The sequence below is a fragment of the Eurosta solidaginis genome, chromosome 3 (assembly GCF_040869045.1).
Source record: "Eurosta solidaginis isolate ZX-2024a chromosome 3, ASM4086904v1, whole genome shotgun sequence".
Lineage (NCBI taxonomy): Eukaryota > Metazoa > Arthropoda > Insecta > Diptera > Tephritidae > Eurosta > Eurosta solidaginis.
This window is the reverse complement of record NC_090321.1, coordinates 200,908,621-200,923,690: the sequence shown is the minus strand read 5'-3', so window position 1 is coordinate 200,923,690 and position 15,070 is coordinate 200,908,621. Positions and strand designations below refer to the sequence as shown.

The following is a 15,070-nucleotide window of genomic DNA, read 5'->3' as shown; positions in this document are numbered from 1 at the left end:
GATGAGAGTGAAGTTTTAAAAAATGTGACAAAAAATTCACAGGTTGAAAATGCAGTTCGTGTTTATGTTTGCTGTTAATTGTACACTCAGAGAAAAATTGCATTTTAAAATCAAAAATAAAATTTTTATTTTTAATATGCACGTTTTTAACGAGGACATTATTATTTTAAAAATGAAGATTTTCAAAACAAATCAAAATATTTTTAAATTAAATATGTCATTTTTAAAATTAAAGTGTATTTTAGATTTTAAAATGTTTCATATTTGAATTAATAATGTTGCATTTTTAATTCTAATATTGACATATTCATTTTAAAAATTGCGTGCGATTACAACGTTCCATACTTGAATCAAAAATGTACCACTTTAGTTCAAACATAAACGTCTTTATTTTAAACATGTTCATATTTAAAAGTATGGCTCATGCATAAGTAAGAAGAAGCAGTTTGCTGAGTTTAGTTGATTTTATTTGCTGTCCGTTCTGACAAAAAATTTATTTTGTGGATTTTGCTTGATATATTGTGAACAAAATGAACAACTCGTTGCAAATTGATGATTTTATTTATAATTTCGAGAACGTGGAATCTGAAGTGTGTACAAATTTAGAAGGAGTAGTTGTTACTACCAGACAAATTGTTGACAATCAGGATGAGGAGAAGTTGGTAGAGCTGCTGAAAGAGTTTGATTTGGTCGACGTTTTGCCATTCCTAAAAGGTGAGTAACTACTTAACAAATAAATATTTGTATCGAGCTAATAACTTGCTATTATTACATATATCTGACAACGACCTGCAGCTTCGCAGATAACTTTCAGAAGCCTGCAATTTCTAAAGGCTGCTGACCTACAGGAAGCCATTCCGCCGCTGGGTCTACGTGTAGAGTTTAGAGAGAAATTATTTATTTGGAAGAAAAAAGAGGTGCGTATGTACATTGGTAAATTCTTAAAAAATCTTTATCCGTTCACATATTTTATTTTGTTAATAGTATGGAATAGATGATGAAACCATGTCGATGCCAAGCAAAGTAACTGAATGGTTACAAAGTAATAACTTTATGCCGTCAAGTCAATCATCTTCTTCGCCTCACTGTCTCAACGAAGTAAGTTTAATAAATTATTTTCGATCTAAATACCCCTAATAACTATCCTTTCTTGAACAAGGATTTACTAAGTTTACTCCAACAAACTTGCAAGGGGAAGCTTTTATTAGAATCCTACAAAAAAAATCAACATTTGACCAACAGAAACCGTGACGACCTCATAAGCATAGTTATTGACGAAGTTATAGCAAATGACATTGTACTAAAAGCCAAGGATTTTGCAAATTTGCTCGAGCAGATTATAAATCTCTTTCCAAACGAAAATGGTGCTCGGGTAATATATTTATTATAAAATTGATTAAAAAATATAACTAATTCTGCCACCTGTTTTTCTAATTTGCCAGGAATACTATTATATTCCGCGCAAGGGTAAAAAATGCCCTAGTGGAAAGTTATATGGGAAATATGTTAACCAACGCAGTAAGAAAAGGAAGAGCATGTGCTTTGAGCAAAACACACCATCACCTGCTAGTGATAATACTGGGGCCCCCACCGAAAATGACGAAGTTCCTGAAATTGATGTTACTATATGTAGAGCATTGAAAACATCTCTCAGTAGAAGCATTGCTGATTGGAATGAAGTCAAAGATAAATGGCAAAAAACATTTAACTTGAGACAGAATGACTTAAAAGAACTAACAAATATTGATTTTCTCCAAACCTGGCCGAAATATACTGATTCGCGGGCTCCTGAACTGGTAACTATGAAAATACATACATACATACTTAGTTTGAATTTCCCAGCAACACATCCACACATTGCAGATATACCTTGATTTTAAGATCATGTATCCTGGTAAGGAGAATTGTTTATATTCGAAATGGGAAATTTTTACCGAAAAAATACAACGCTTTTATGAAGTTAATCTACACAACGATTTTTGCAAGCAGCTCTTTTCTCTCGCTAAAGCTTCAACGAAAAAAGGTACATAAACGCTGATCAAGTGTAATGAAACAAAAACAAAACACTACAAAATCCATGCGCTTACGTTAATTTATGTTTTTTTTTTAGATACACAAGACTACATTCTTACAACGCTTCTAAATGGAGTTCTTCCACCTTCGTCGAGGTTTCAAAGTTCGTGCGGGAAAATAAGGAAAAAGGCCACAATAGCAGACGCACAAGAAAGCTTTGTTTTGCTATTAACTTCAATCAACGATTACGAAAGAAAAATTACTGAGTTAATAAGTATGTACTACTCTGTACGAATGACAATACAGCCTTTCATAATTGTCGAAGGAATAGTTGAGGAAGATATTATAGGATTTTATATATATTTTGATAAAACATTATATAAATTTGAGTCCTTTCTAGAATGTTTAGATATCTGTTTCAAAATCTTTCACACACTTTCTCTAAAATATCGTCAGGCATGTGAAACTTCTTGAACTTTCATACAACACTTTTTTTTTGAAATTTATACTTCATATGACTGCAAGTCGGCAAACCTGACGTTCCTTTTGAGTTTTATGACAAATAATTAATTCGTTCAAAATTTTTTTTTGCTTTAAGTGTCACAAAAATTTTTCAGAAGCTGACGCCTTAATATGACATTTTAAAGTATATCATAAGCTTTCTACGAAACTTTTACGACTGCGTTGTAAGCAAGATAACTGCAATCAATTATTCACAAAATTTTCTTCTTTTCGCAATCATTTGCAAAATATTCATACAAAATTTGAAAGCACATCCGCATAAAACGTAGCTCCAACGGAAGATATGTTGTTACCGATTTTAAGTAATAGTTCAAGTACACAAGATGGTGCTAATTTATCAGTGCAAAATATTGCTAATGAAACTAAAAATCTAAAGAAGAAGGCGCTGTATTTATCTTTAAGTTTGTATGCTCAAAACAATTTGCCACGAAAACAAGTAATCGATATTCAGTCTATGGTATCTTCTCTACTTTCGTCTATATCCTTTATTATACATAATGTATTAAAGTCAGAGGCTATTAGTGATATTAATGATGACTTGGAACTACTACTAGAATTTTGTAAAAACCCTTTTCAGGATATAAGCTCTGAGCATAGACTCTTTAAGATATTAAAGGAACTTAACTTATATGAACATCCAAAGACTATCACCATCAAAGAATCTGTTACTGAAACAACAAAATACGGTATCCCAACCTTAGCTCCTAAATCATTCGACATATACATTATGCCATTAAATTTTCAGTTCAAAGCTATTTTTGAGATTCCATGCCTTTTGCAGAGCACATTACAGAATACAGAAAAATACTTAAAAGAAAGTAGTATACAAAACTTTGTCAGCGGCAGAATATTTAAAGCACGAAAAGATAAAATTCAATCTGAATTAGTTATACCATACATTCTTTATTTTGATGATTTCCAAATCAACAATGGTCTCGGCAGTCATACGTACTCGATATGTGGATGTTATTATAGTTTTCCATCAATGCCAAAACACCTGTTGTCCAAACTACAGTACATTTTCCATGGAGCTTTCATTTCAACAAAAACAGTTAAATCCAGCGGTGTTGAGAACTCATTTCTATACCTTGTACATGAGTTAAAGCTCCTTGAAGAAGGTATTGAAATTGTGACGGAAAATGGAAGTAAAAAAGTTCATTTTGTGCTAGGTTTAGTAATAGGAGACAATTTAGCCGTTAATAGCATAATGGGGTTTGTTCAATCATTCAATTCTAAGAGATTCTGTCGTGTTTGCACTAGAACAAAAGACCAAATGAGAAGCGATGTGTCAGAGGAGCAAGAAGCTTTGAGAAATGAAGAGAACTATTACAAAGACTTATCAGAAAATAATTATCAGGAAACAGGAATAAGGGAAGTTTGCGTTTTTGATAACTTAAAATATTTTAGTGTGACTGAAAATTTTACATTTGATTTAATGCGTGTTGTTTTCGAAGGAGTTTGCATATATGATATTTGTAATGTTTTGCTAAATTTGATTAAAGACGAAGTCATAACACTCGATATTATTAACAGTAGAAAACAATTTTTTCAGTTTGGCGAAATAGAAATAGGCAATAAATCTCCCCCTTTAGAAGCCGGAAAATTAAGTAATTATAATTTAAAAATGTCCGCATCTGAAGTGGCATGTTTTATTCATTTTTTACCCCTAATGATAGGCGACTTAATACCACGCGATAACGAGCACTGGGAGTTTTTTTTAATTTTAACGCAAATAATAGAATACATATTAAAACCTCAAATAGCTACTGAAGAGCTGGTTGTCTTGGAAGAGCTAATTAAATCGCATCACTCTATTCATATTCGGCTTTTTGGGACATTAAAGCCCAAACATCATTTTCTTGTGCACTACCCCACAGCTATTAAAAACTGCGGACCTCTTAAATATATTTGGAGTATGCGTTTCGAAGCGAAGCATAAAGAAGCTAAAGTATATTTTAACAGCATTACTTCGAGAGTTAATCCTCCATATTCTATAACAATAAAGTCAAGTATAAAATTTTCTAAATTTTTGTTAGATAATGAAAAATCATTTGAATCAATTTTTTTTTAAAAATAAATATCAATCAACCCATTAATTTTAAAACTGTAATGTTGTTAAATGAAATACATTATAAAGGCACTTATTATAAAAGCAATTATTATTTATGTTCTCAAAATAATTCTGAATTATTCAAAATTAAATCATTTCTGTATCAAAATAATAATCTTTATATTATATGCTATCCTATATATATTAAAAGCTTCGACCAACATTTTCATTCCTATGAAGTTGGCTTGAAATAAGACGTTTTAAAAGTTATAAATATATCTATGTTTACAAGTCAACCATTACATTTATATTCTATAAATAATGGCAAATCATACGCAAAACCAAAATATCTTTAAACGTTGTATTTATCATGTATTTATTCTGTAACAAAACAATAGACATGTGATGTTTTGATCAGTTTTGATTATCTTAACTTGTTTGAATAATACACATAACTTTATTATATATAAATATATATGTAGCTCATTTCATTTAAATGCCGAATTTAATATGATAAAATTATAATAAGGCATTTTTGATAGTACGATTTTAGATTTAAGTTTTTGATTATAACTAACAATTTTTGTATGGCTTAAAAAAGGTGAATAAATAAAGTGTGGTGAAGTCGAAAAGTAAAATGTTTCATTATCAAAACGAATACGTGCATTTTTAATTCAGCAATTTAGGTATTTGATTCGATATAACTCATATTTGATTTAAATATAAATATTTTTAAATCAAATGCGTTTGTTATTTAAATTAACAAAACCCATGCTTGAATCAAAAAGGACAATTTTTAAATTAAATGTGATCATTTTTGATTCAAAATCGTGATGTATTTAAAATGAAATTGGAAAATGTTTAAATCAAATATCTTTTTACTTGATTTTACAACTTTATAATGCACATTTTTAAAATAAAAATTTTCATATTTACGTCACTTTTAAATACGTTTTTGCTTGGATTAAGCACGTTTTCATTGATTTTACAATGTTTTTTCCCTGAGTGTACGAGCAAACTTGCTTTCAGTGGGATGAATGTATATACGTATATGGATTTATGTATTTATTCGAAAAATGTTACTAACTAAATACAAATAGCTCGTTTATTTTTGGTATGTTTGTATGTGTGTATGAATATGTATATTGTTTGTGCACTAATCTATCTTATATATATGTATTTCCTCTGTACGTGTGTTTGTCACTGAACTGATTTTTAAAGACTGGGCCGATTTTCATAAAATATTGTGTGTATGTTCAAGAGGGTTTGAGGATGCTTTCGATTCACAATTTGGTTCGGGAAGTGGACCAAAAACGACTAATTCAAAATAAACTTTTTTATGGTGCTATTCTTTATGGTACGGGGGTACTTCTGTGACACAGATAATTTTGAGAGACTATTACTCCCGGTAAGTGGACCAGGGGCCGAATTTTCCTAAATAAAAAAGTGTATGGTGTGATTTGCTTAAAATTGAGTATAGTGATATTTCGGTGACCAGCTCTTTATTTGTGATATTTTTCTTTCCAGGAAGTGGACCAGGGATCGTCCTATTCAAAAAACTCTTATATATGGCGCGATTTGTTCGAAATTTGATGCCAGAGTACCTCTTTGACAAAGATGATATTTGGGAAATATTTCATTACGTGAGGTGGATCAGGGGCCAACCTATTCTACATAAAACAATTTATAGAGCGATTTGCTTAAAATTCGGTACCCCTTACTTCCTTTCTTTTCGGAAAGTGGACCAGGGTCTGGCCTTACAATAATAACTCATATTTATTGTGCGAAACTGAAGAGTGAAGTTTCTGTCGGGGAAGTGTACCAGGCACCGATCTATTCATTCAAATTCTATTCACTATTCGATTTGCCTGAAATTTGGTATGTGGTATGATTTGTATCATAAGCCACTGATAACTCATGTCCCGAGTGAGTCATTACAGGAAGATGTGATAGCAGTGGACATAATACAAAAATAATAACATTCGATTAATTAGCGAATTTATGCTACACTAAGGGGGGCGGCCACCGTGGTGTGATGGTAGCGTGCTCCGCCTATCACACCGTATGCCCTGGGTTCAACTCCCGGGCAAAGCAACATCAAAATTTTAGAAATAAGGTTTTTCAATTAGAAGACAATTTTTCTAAGCGGGGTCGCACCTCGGCAGTGTTTGGCAAGCGCTCCGGGTGTATTTCTGCCATGAAAAAGCTCTCAGTGAAAACTCATCTGCCTTGCAGATGCCGTTCGGAGTCGGCATAAAGCATGTAGGTCCCGTCCGGCCAATTTGTAGGGAAAATCAAGAGGAGCACGACGCAAATTGGAAGAGAAGCTCGGCCTTAGATCTCTTCGGAGGTTATCGCGCCTTACATTTATTTTTTTTTATTTAAGGGGGAAATTATGTATAATGCAACGAGGGTTTTCATTCTCGTGTGAACTAAACTTCCTATCAAATAAGAGAATTAATTCACTTCTGTGAGTGAGAGTAAACCTGAATGCCTTTATGAAATTTTTGGTATTATATAGTGATGACTATGAATGTGAGTGACTTCGAAGCAAAGTGTCACGGCTTTATGCATAATCTGGCCTTAATGTGAGAAAATAAATATTTATTTAGTTAATTTTTCAAATGTAAACTGAGCGTTATTGACTATGTTGACTATCTTTTTCCAATTCCTGTATTAGTTTATTGTAATTAATTATTTGCATACAATTAAAAACATTTCTTAAAGAAAAATAAGTATAGCTTCTCCCGCGCGCACCTAAGTAAAAGCACCAATTGTTTTTTTTTTTTTTGCTTACCTTATATAATTTCTCTTTCTGATACCACACATCCTCTTCCTCTTCCTGTGGACTAAAAGTTTGATCCAAATTCAGATCATCTCTAGAACGCGAAAGTATTTTACGCCGTGACACCATGATGCTGAAAACAAAAGGGAGAAACATTTAAAAAATTGTTTCAAAAAGTATCAACCATACAAAAACCAAAAATTAAAATAACGGTGACCTAATTTTCCCAGAACGAGAACAAATGAAAATAATAATTTTACTTAAATTGCGATTGTGCCAAATAACATTTATTGCAATAAATGTGACACTTTATAAAAATATCATATAACGGTAAAAATGGCGCAGCAACGCTAATGACAATTTATAAATATTTTGATATTTTATACCCAGCTGTACTTGTATACAGGGTATTATAACTTTGATTGGATAACGGTTGGTTGGAATCGAGATAGATATAGACTTCCATATATCAAAATCATCAGTATCGAAAAAAAATTTGATTGAGCCATGTCCGTCCGTCCGTCCGTCTGTCCGTCTGTCCGTTAACACGATAACTTGAGTAAATATTGAGATATCTTCACCAAAGTTGGTACACGAGCTTATCTGAACCCAGAATATATTGGTATTGGAAATGAGCAAAATCGTATGATAACCACGCCCACTTTTTATATATATAACATTTTGGAAAACACAAAAAAACCTGATTATTTAGTAAATAATACACCTAGAATGTTGAAATTTCACGTCTGAAATGATATTGAGACTCTTGATAAAAATTTGAAAAATTGTTTATAATGGGCGTGGCACGGTCCACTTCTGATAAAATCAATTTTACAAATATTATTTATCATAAATCAAAAATCGTTAAACCTATTGTAACAACTTTCGGCACAGAGGTTGCATTTACTATAGGGAATGCTTTGAAGAAAAATTAACGAAATCGGTTAAGGACCACGCCCACTTTTATATAAAAGATTTTTAAAAGGGTCGTGAACGAATAAAATAAGCTATATCTTTGCAAAGAAGAGGTTTATATCAATGGTATTTCATTTCCCTAGTGGATTTATAACAATAAATAGGAAAAACTTCAAACTTAAAAAAAATGGGCGTGGCACCGCCCCTTTTATGACTAAGAAATTTCCAAATTTCGAGAGCCATAACTGGAAGAAAAATTAGTTCAGCATAGAACCATATGTATATATATTAGTGCGCAGCCTTGTAACACTATTAAGAACACAAAACAAATAACAGCAGCATTTCAAGTGTACAGCTGGGTGTGTAATATTCGGCTTCACCCGAACTTAGACTTCCTTACTTGTTTATATTATGAAATGGTATATTAACTTTGATCCGATGTTTGTAGCGTTGAGAAATATAGAAGATAGACTCACCACTAAGTATACCGAATTCATCAGGGCGACGAACTGAGTTGATATAGCCATGTCCGTCTGTCCGTCTGTCTTCCCCCTGTGGGTTAGGGGTTAGAATATGCCCACGGTAGGTATACCGGTCGTAAAAGGCGACCATAATACCATGGGTACCCAATCCATGAGTAAGGTGTTTTACTCGAAAGGTAGCAGGGTGGACGCAGTGTATAACCCTGTGGGACCCTAGGCAAGGTCTTTATAAAAAGTGCTACCGCGGGAGCAGGAGAAGCCAGTGTGATCTGTTGCACTGCATCGAACGATGCTTTGTACTCAGGTCTCACCTCCTGTCCTGGGATGGCCCCCTTGTGGGAGCATCGCGGTGGCTGTGGTTTCAAACAGAGTTCACTTATGACACACGCTCTGAGTATACTTGTTTTCCCTTGGGGACCCAAGACCCAAGGGAATTCGGTCTCATGCTTGCCACGGCGGTCCCAATTTCATTGAGAAGCTGACCCTGAGGGGCAGATGATAGGTTGGTCACATCCCTTAAATTGTGACAAATGCTGAAAAATAGTTGACGAAAGATGGTGTAAGAGCGCATGTCTATCATGAGCCAAAAAGCAATCGATAATTGTACGAGTGGGCCGGTGCTCATCTCGTCTTTTGAGATGTTTTGAGGCTGCTTTAGACTGCGCAAGCGAATAGAAGGCGTTCGCTGTGTGGCTGGCCACACCCTATATGTGGCAAGGTTTGACGTTGTCAAATCACTGCAGTGTGGCGGACTGCAATGCAAAGATGTTGCTGGGGCAGGTACTCGGTACTTACAGGTCTGTGAGCGGAAAAGGTTGGCCACATCCCTTAATTGTGGTAGGAGTGTATTTGGAAGGAGTGGAGTGTATTTGGAGGCAAATTGGTGCATAATTGTTGTGTAATTGAGTGGAAATTGGAGCGAAATTAGTAGCGAAAATGGAAGCCAATAGAAGACGATATGGCACACAATGTTTGTCAACGTAGTGTGGCCTCAAGCGATGTCGAGGGGCATTGTTGAGGCGGGCACTCGGCACTCACAGGTCTGTGTGCGGAAAAGGTTGGTCACATCCCTTGATTTAAATTGTGATGGTGTTGGTGTTGAGGACGGCGCATAATTGGATGCCAAGCTCACTTCGTTTGTCAACGTAGTGCGGCCCTTAAGCAACATCTAAGCAAAACCAAGCGCCGCTAAATATCTCAATCTGGTTAACTTGTTAACCAGATACTGAGATATCAAAATCAATGAAAGAGGGACCCTGAGGCAAGCACGGAACTCGCGGTGGAGTTGCCGTGCAACCGGGTGCCATTACCCGAAAATGGAAGAGGAGGATGGATAGTCCTCCTCGGCCAAACCAAGGCTGGTTGACTTGAACACCCCAGCGCACCGCATTGGTACCAACTTGTTGGGCCGAAGATCAACGGACATTGATCTGTGTTTTACACCGGAGGTAAGTCTTCACGACAGGGACTCCCGTAATTCACGTTCTTTCGTCTGTCCGTCTGTCTGTTTGAACGCAAACTGGTCTCTCAAATTTTGAGATATCTCAATGAAATTTGGCACAAGGATGTATTTTTATATTATATTAGACATTTGTCGGATCGGGTAGGATCGGACCACTATAACATATATCTCCCATACAACCGATCGTTCAGATAAGACGAATTTAGAAAGTATAAACGTGAAACTCGGTGGTATATATTCTAATATATCATAGAAGATATCCAGAAAAAATCACTTTGATCGGAGCTATATGTATATAGTATATACCTATCCCATACAACCGGTCGTTCAGATAGAAAGATTTTTGGCATTTTCTCCCTTAATTTCCATTATAAAAACATTAAACTTGGTGATATTTATTCTAATATATCATAGAAGATTTCCTGAAAAAATAACTTTGATCGGAGCTATATGTATATAGTATATACCTATCCCATACAACCGGTCGTTCAGATAGAAAGATTTTTGGTCATTTCTCCCTTAGTTTCCATAATAAAAACGTGAAACTTGATGATATATATTCTAATATATCATAGAAGATTTCCTGTAAAAATCATTTCGATCGGAGCTATATATAATATATATCCGATACAACCGATTGTTCAGATAAGAGGGTTTTTCGCCATTTTTTATTTTATATTTATCTTAAAAATCGTTTAGGTATGTACATCTGTTCACTATATGTATATTTCTTATCTTAAACATCCGATTATTTGGAGATTACGATCGGGATAATATTATTGTTCAGCCCCATTCATGAAAGGTATGAAGTCTTCGGCACAGCCGAAGACAGTCCGTCCTTACTTGTTTTTATTTTATTTTTTTATTGAGCGCATTAATAAATTCTGCAGACACCAAAGCAGCACAAGAAATTTGCAAAAATACAGAAACGAAAAAAAACCCAAAAAATAATACAACCAAAATTCTTGCAAAGTTCTTTGCTGGCCTTTATTAATATAATCTCTTCTACATATTCAAAAAGAACTTTATACTAAAAAAAGTGGATATTCTTTCACAGTTTTGTATGTTGGCCATTCTTTTTAACGCATTTTTTTTCTTTTTAAATTTATTTGCTTGACCGTTGCTTAAGATGTAAACAAAAATATAAATATTTATTTTGTGAAATATCTTCGTTGATTTTAAACATTTGCCCCTTACGAAGTTGGCATTAACTGAATTGTAAAGGTGATTGAACTTTTAGGTATGTGTGCACCGGAAAGTCCAATGCTCGTACACCGCGGCAGCGTTATCCTTCTTTGTTATTTTGTAGAAAATAAATAATCAAAGTGTATGCCGCCAATTTTGATGATTTACTGTTGACATGAGCGTGCCACACAGATTTCTGATGACAATTTAACATTTGTGAGAAAGTGCAGTTGCGACTTACATAACTATATACTTATGTGCATATGTGCATAAATACTTATTTATGAAGAATGTGTTGAATGTGTTTGATATTCACTTAAACCATCAACCTAAAATGATGATTAGGTATAAGTTATAATGTTGGTTTATGTAACGTTAAAGTCCCCGTAGGAATGTCGGTAACTAGTGATACAAATTTCTTGTACAGAACTAGACCTAATGTACCAAATAACAACTAGTTCGATAGTAGTACTGTCATCGCAGCTCGATTAGGCTTTCAACAGAGTAACAGCATTTAAGTAAATTTTAGGCTACCAAAATATCGCAAATCAACGCAACTTAACTATTTCAATTTATGCCGTGCATTTTTAGGTATTGCACAGCTCATGTGACATACGTTCAACACGCACGTACTTGCCCCATCTGCTGGCCGTAGTACATTTGCTCATATATGTAGTAGTGAACCAATGAAGTGTGCCTAAGCTTGGAGTGAGAAAACGCTCTGTTTTCGGAATATATATGCCTGACATGCGTGCAGCTTCAAACACATACATACGCTCAAGCGCCTGCTGCTGGTAATTTGATACGTTTATTATTCGACGAGATGTCATTGAGCTTGTTGTAATTTTTGAAACGGGAGATATCTTTTGTTTACAAACAGACTTGTAAAGTAAAATTAGTTCAATATCAGTTTGTTAGTGTTAACAAATTAAAACTTAATGTCTTTTTAAATCCCATGGCTAGTTTTAGGATAGGGTGACTGATTCATGGAAGGTGTGATTCATTGTGTTACTATAGGTCTTAGCCAAGCGCTTTATTCCTTCTGATTCACAAGAAGCCATTTCTTTTATTTTGCTATTTAATGTCTGAATATTTGGCTGCCCTGATGCTTGTCTTTCTAACAGACTTTTTCATCAAACAAGTTTCCCTTGAATAAGATGCAAAAATACGTTGAAACTGGTAGTAGAAATAATATACGCTTGTTTTATTATTAGAATCCACCGAAAAGCTCCAGAATAACGAACAATCAATCTTCAGACCTGGTTCAAAACAAACAATCGATTTGGATGAAATTTGAACCCCAACAGCCTGGAGGATTCAACTAGCTGAATTTTTTTTTGTTAAATAAAAGAAACCGAAGCCATCTGGGAACAGTTATTTTTTAAAAATTTTGTGATCACTCGTGTGACTTAATCGCGCAGGAAAGTGAAACGGATTTGGAGGAAATCCGGCACACATAGGCCAAAAACCGTATTCTAGAGATTTCATCTATGCGAAACCGCGGTTGTTGTTGTTGTTGTAGCAATGCTCGCCCCACCTAATAGCCGCGACCGATCACAAATTGTCATCAATATCCTCTAACGGGAGTCCAAGGAAACTTGCCGTTACAACAGGGGTGGACCATAAGGAAAGGGGTGTTAGAGGCGTTGGTTCCACATTACAATTGAAGAGATGGTTGGTGTCATGTGAGGACACGTTGCAAGCGGGGCATACATTTTGTATGTCGGGGTTGATTCTGGATAGGTAAGAGTTTAACCTGTTACAGTATCCAGAACGAAGTTGAGCAAGAGTGACACGCGTTTCCCTGGGGAGTATGCGTTCCTCTTCCGCAAGTTTTGGATAATTTTCGTTAAGCACTGGATTCACCGGGCAATTCCCGGCATAAATGTCCGACGCCTGTTTATGGAGTTCACCAAGGACCTGCTTGTGTTTTTCACTTCATACGGCTGGGTTCTCAGGTGCCGTATTTCCTCAAAATGCTTACGGAGATGACTCCTTAAGCCCCTAGGCGGTGCTGGTTCATCAATCAGATGTCTGTTGGGATGCCCAGGTTTCTGGGTATTCAACAGGAACTGTTTGGTCAGCATCTCATTTCTCTCCCTGATGGGGAGTATTCTCGCCTCATTATGCAGATGGTGTTCTGGGGACATAAGAAGACAGCCCGTGGCGATTCTGAGAGCAGTATTTTGGCAGGCCTGTAGTTTCTTCCAGTGGGTGATTTTTAGGCTTGGCGACCATATGGGTGACGCATAGTACGTAATCGGCTGGCTATTTGCTTTGTATGTAGTCATGAGCGTTTTCTTATCTTTTCCCCAAGTACTGCCAGCGAGGGATTTGAGGATTTTGTTACGGCTCTGAATTCTCAGAACAATTGCGGCTGCGTGCTCACCAAAATGTAGACCCTGTCAAACGTCACACCCAAGATTTTGGGGTGTAGGACAGTCGGTAGCGTAGTGCCATCGACGTGGATGTTCAAAATGGTCGACATTTGGGGCGTCCATGTTGTAAATAAGGTCGCGGAAGATTTAGCAGGTGATAATGCCAGGTTTCGCGAGGCGAAAAAACTGGAGAGATCAGGGAGGTAGCCGTTTATTTTATTGCATAGCGCACCGATCTTTGGGCCTGGGCCTGTGACCATTATTGTGCAGTCATCGACGTAGGAAACGATTGTGACTCCTTCCGGTGGTGAAGGTAGCTTAGATATGTAGAAATTAAACAAAAGTGGGGATAGGACACCACCGTGTGTCACCCCTTGTTTAATTCTCCTTGGTTTTGATGCTTCGTTTCTAAATTGCACCGATGCCTGCCGACCACCCAGATAATTTGCGGTCCACCTTTTAAGACATGGGGGAAGGGTAGACCCTTCCAGGTCCTGCAGTAACGAGCCATGGTTGACCGTATCGAAAGCTTTTGATAGGTTTAGCGCTACAAGTACTGTTCTATGGTGGGGTATTGATTTAAACCGCAATTTATCTGGGTGCTAATGGCATTTAGCGCGGTGGTAGTGCTATGGAGTTTTCTGAAGCCATGCTGATGAGGGGCTAGCTGCAAATTTGCTTGGAAATAAGGGAGCAAAACGGCTTCAAGCGACTTTGCCACTGGCGATAGGAGAGATATCGGACGATACGACTCACCTATGTTAGCTGGTTTCCCAGGCTTTAGTAGCGGGACCACCTTGGAGATTTTCCATTTCTCAGGTATGACAAAGGTGTAAAGAGACAGATTGAAGACATGCGCTAAATATTTGAAACCCTCTTTCCCTAAGCTTTTAAGCATCGGCATGGCTATGCCGTCTGGGCCCACTGCTTTGGATAGTTTAGCACGACCAATGGCGTCCTCAACCTCTTCAGCGGTCATTGTGATTGGTGACGCCCTGAATTTGTGTTTATGTGCGTGTCTATTGGCTCTCCATCTATCTTTGTCGACCGTAGGATGCATTATATATTGTCGGCAGAAAGCGCTCGCGCATTTTTCCGCGTCCGACAGCACTTTGTCGCCAAAGGTGATGGAAACTTTGTCTTTGTGCTTATTCGGATTCGATAGTGACTTTACGGTGGACCAAAGTTTACCCACACCGGTAGAGAGGTTACAACCTCTTAGGTGCTCCTCATATTTCGCCCGCTTGTGTTCATCCACAAGCAATCTGATGCGTTGGT

General features: G+C 36.2%; 2 protein-coding genes across 11 annotated transcripts in view; one reads left to right on the top strand and one right to left on the bottom strand.

Moving 5' to 3' along the window:
* Window positions 1–15,070, bottom strand: part of exp (expansion) — a 338,601-nt gene that overhangs the window by 226,378 nt on the left and 97,153 nt on the right. For all 10 annotated transcript variants that reach the window (XM_067774671.1, XM_067774674.1, XM_067774675.1 and 7 more), the window contains one exon: window positions 7,383–7,503. In XM_067774671.1, the coding sequence (XP_067630772.1) occupies window positions 7,383–7,499 (117 nt within the window). In that variant the 5' untranslated portion in view covers window positions 7,500–7,503. The remainder of the gene's footprint in view (window positions 1–7,382; window positions 7,504–15,070) is intronic.
* On the top strand, window positions 531–2,487 carry LOC137243579 (uncharacterized). The gene is made up of 7 exons (XM_067771405.1): window positions 531–714; window positions 796–917; window positions 985–1,098; window positions 1,160–1,372; window positions 1,443–1,796; window positions 1,864–2,023; window positions 2,111–2,487. Exons 1-7 carry the CDS (start codon window positions 531–533, stop codon window positions 2,485–2,487), a joined length of 1,524 nt encoding a protein of 507 aa, XP_067627506.1.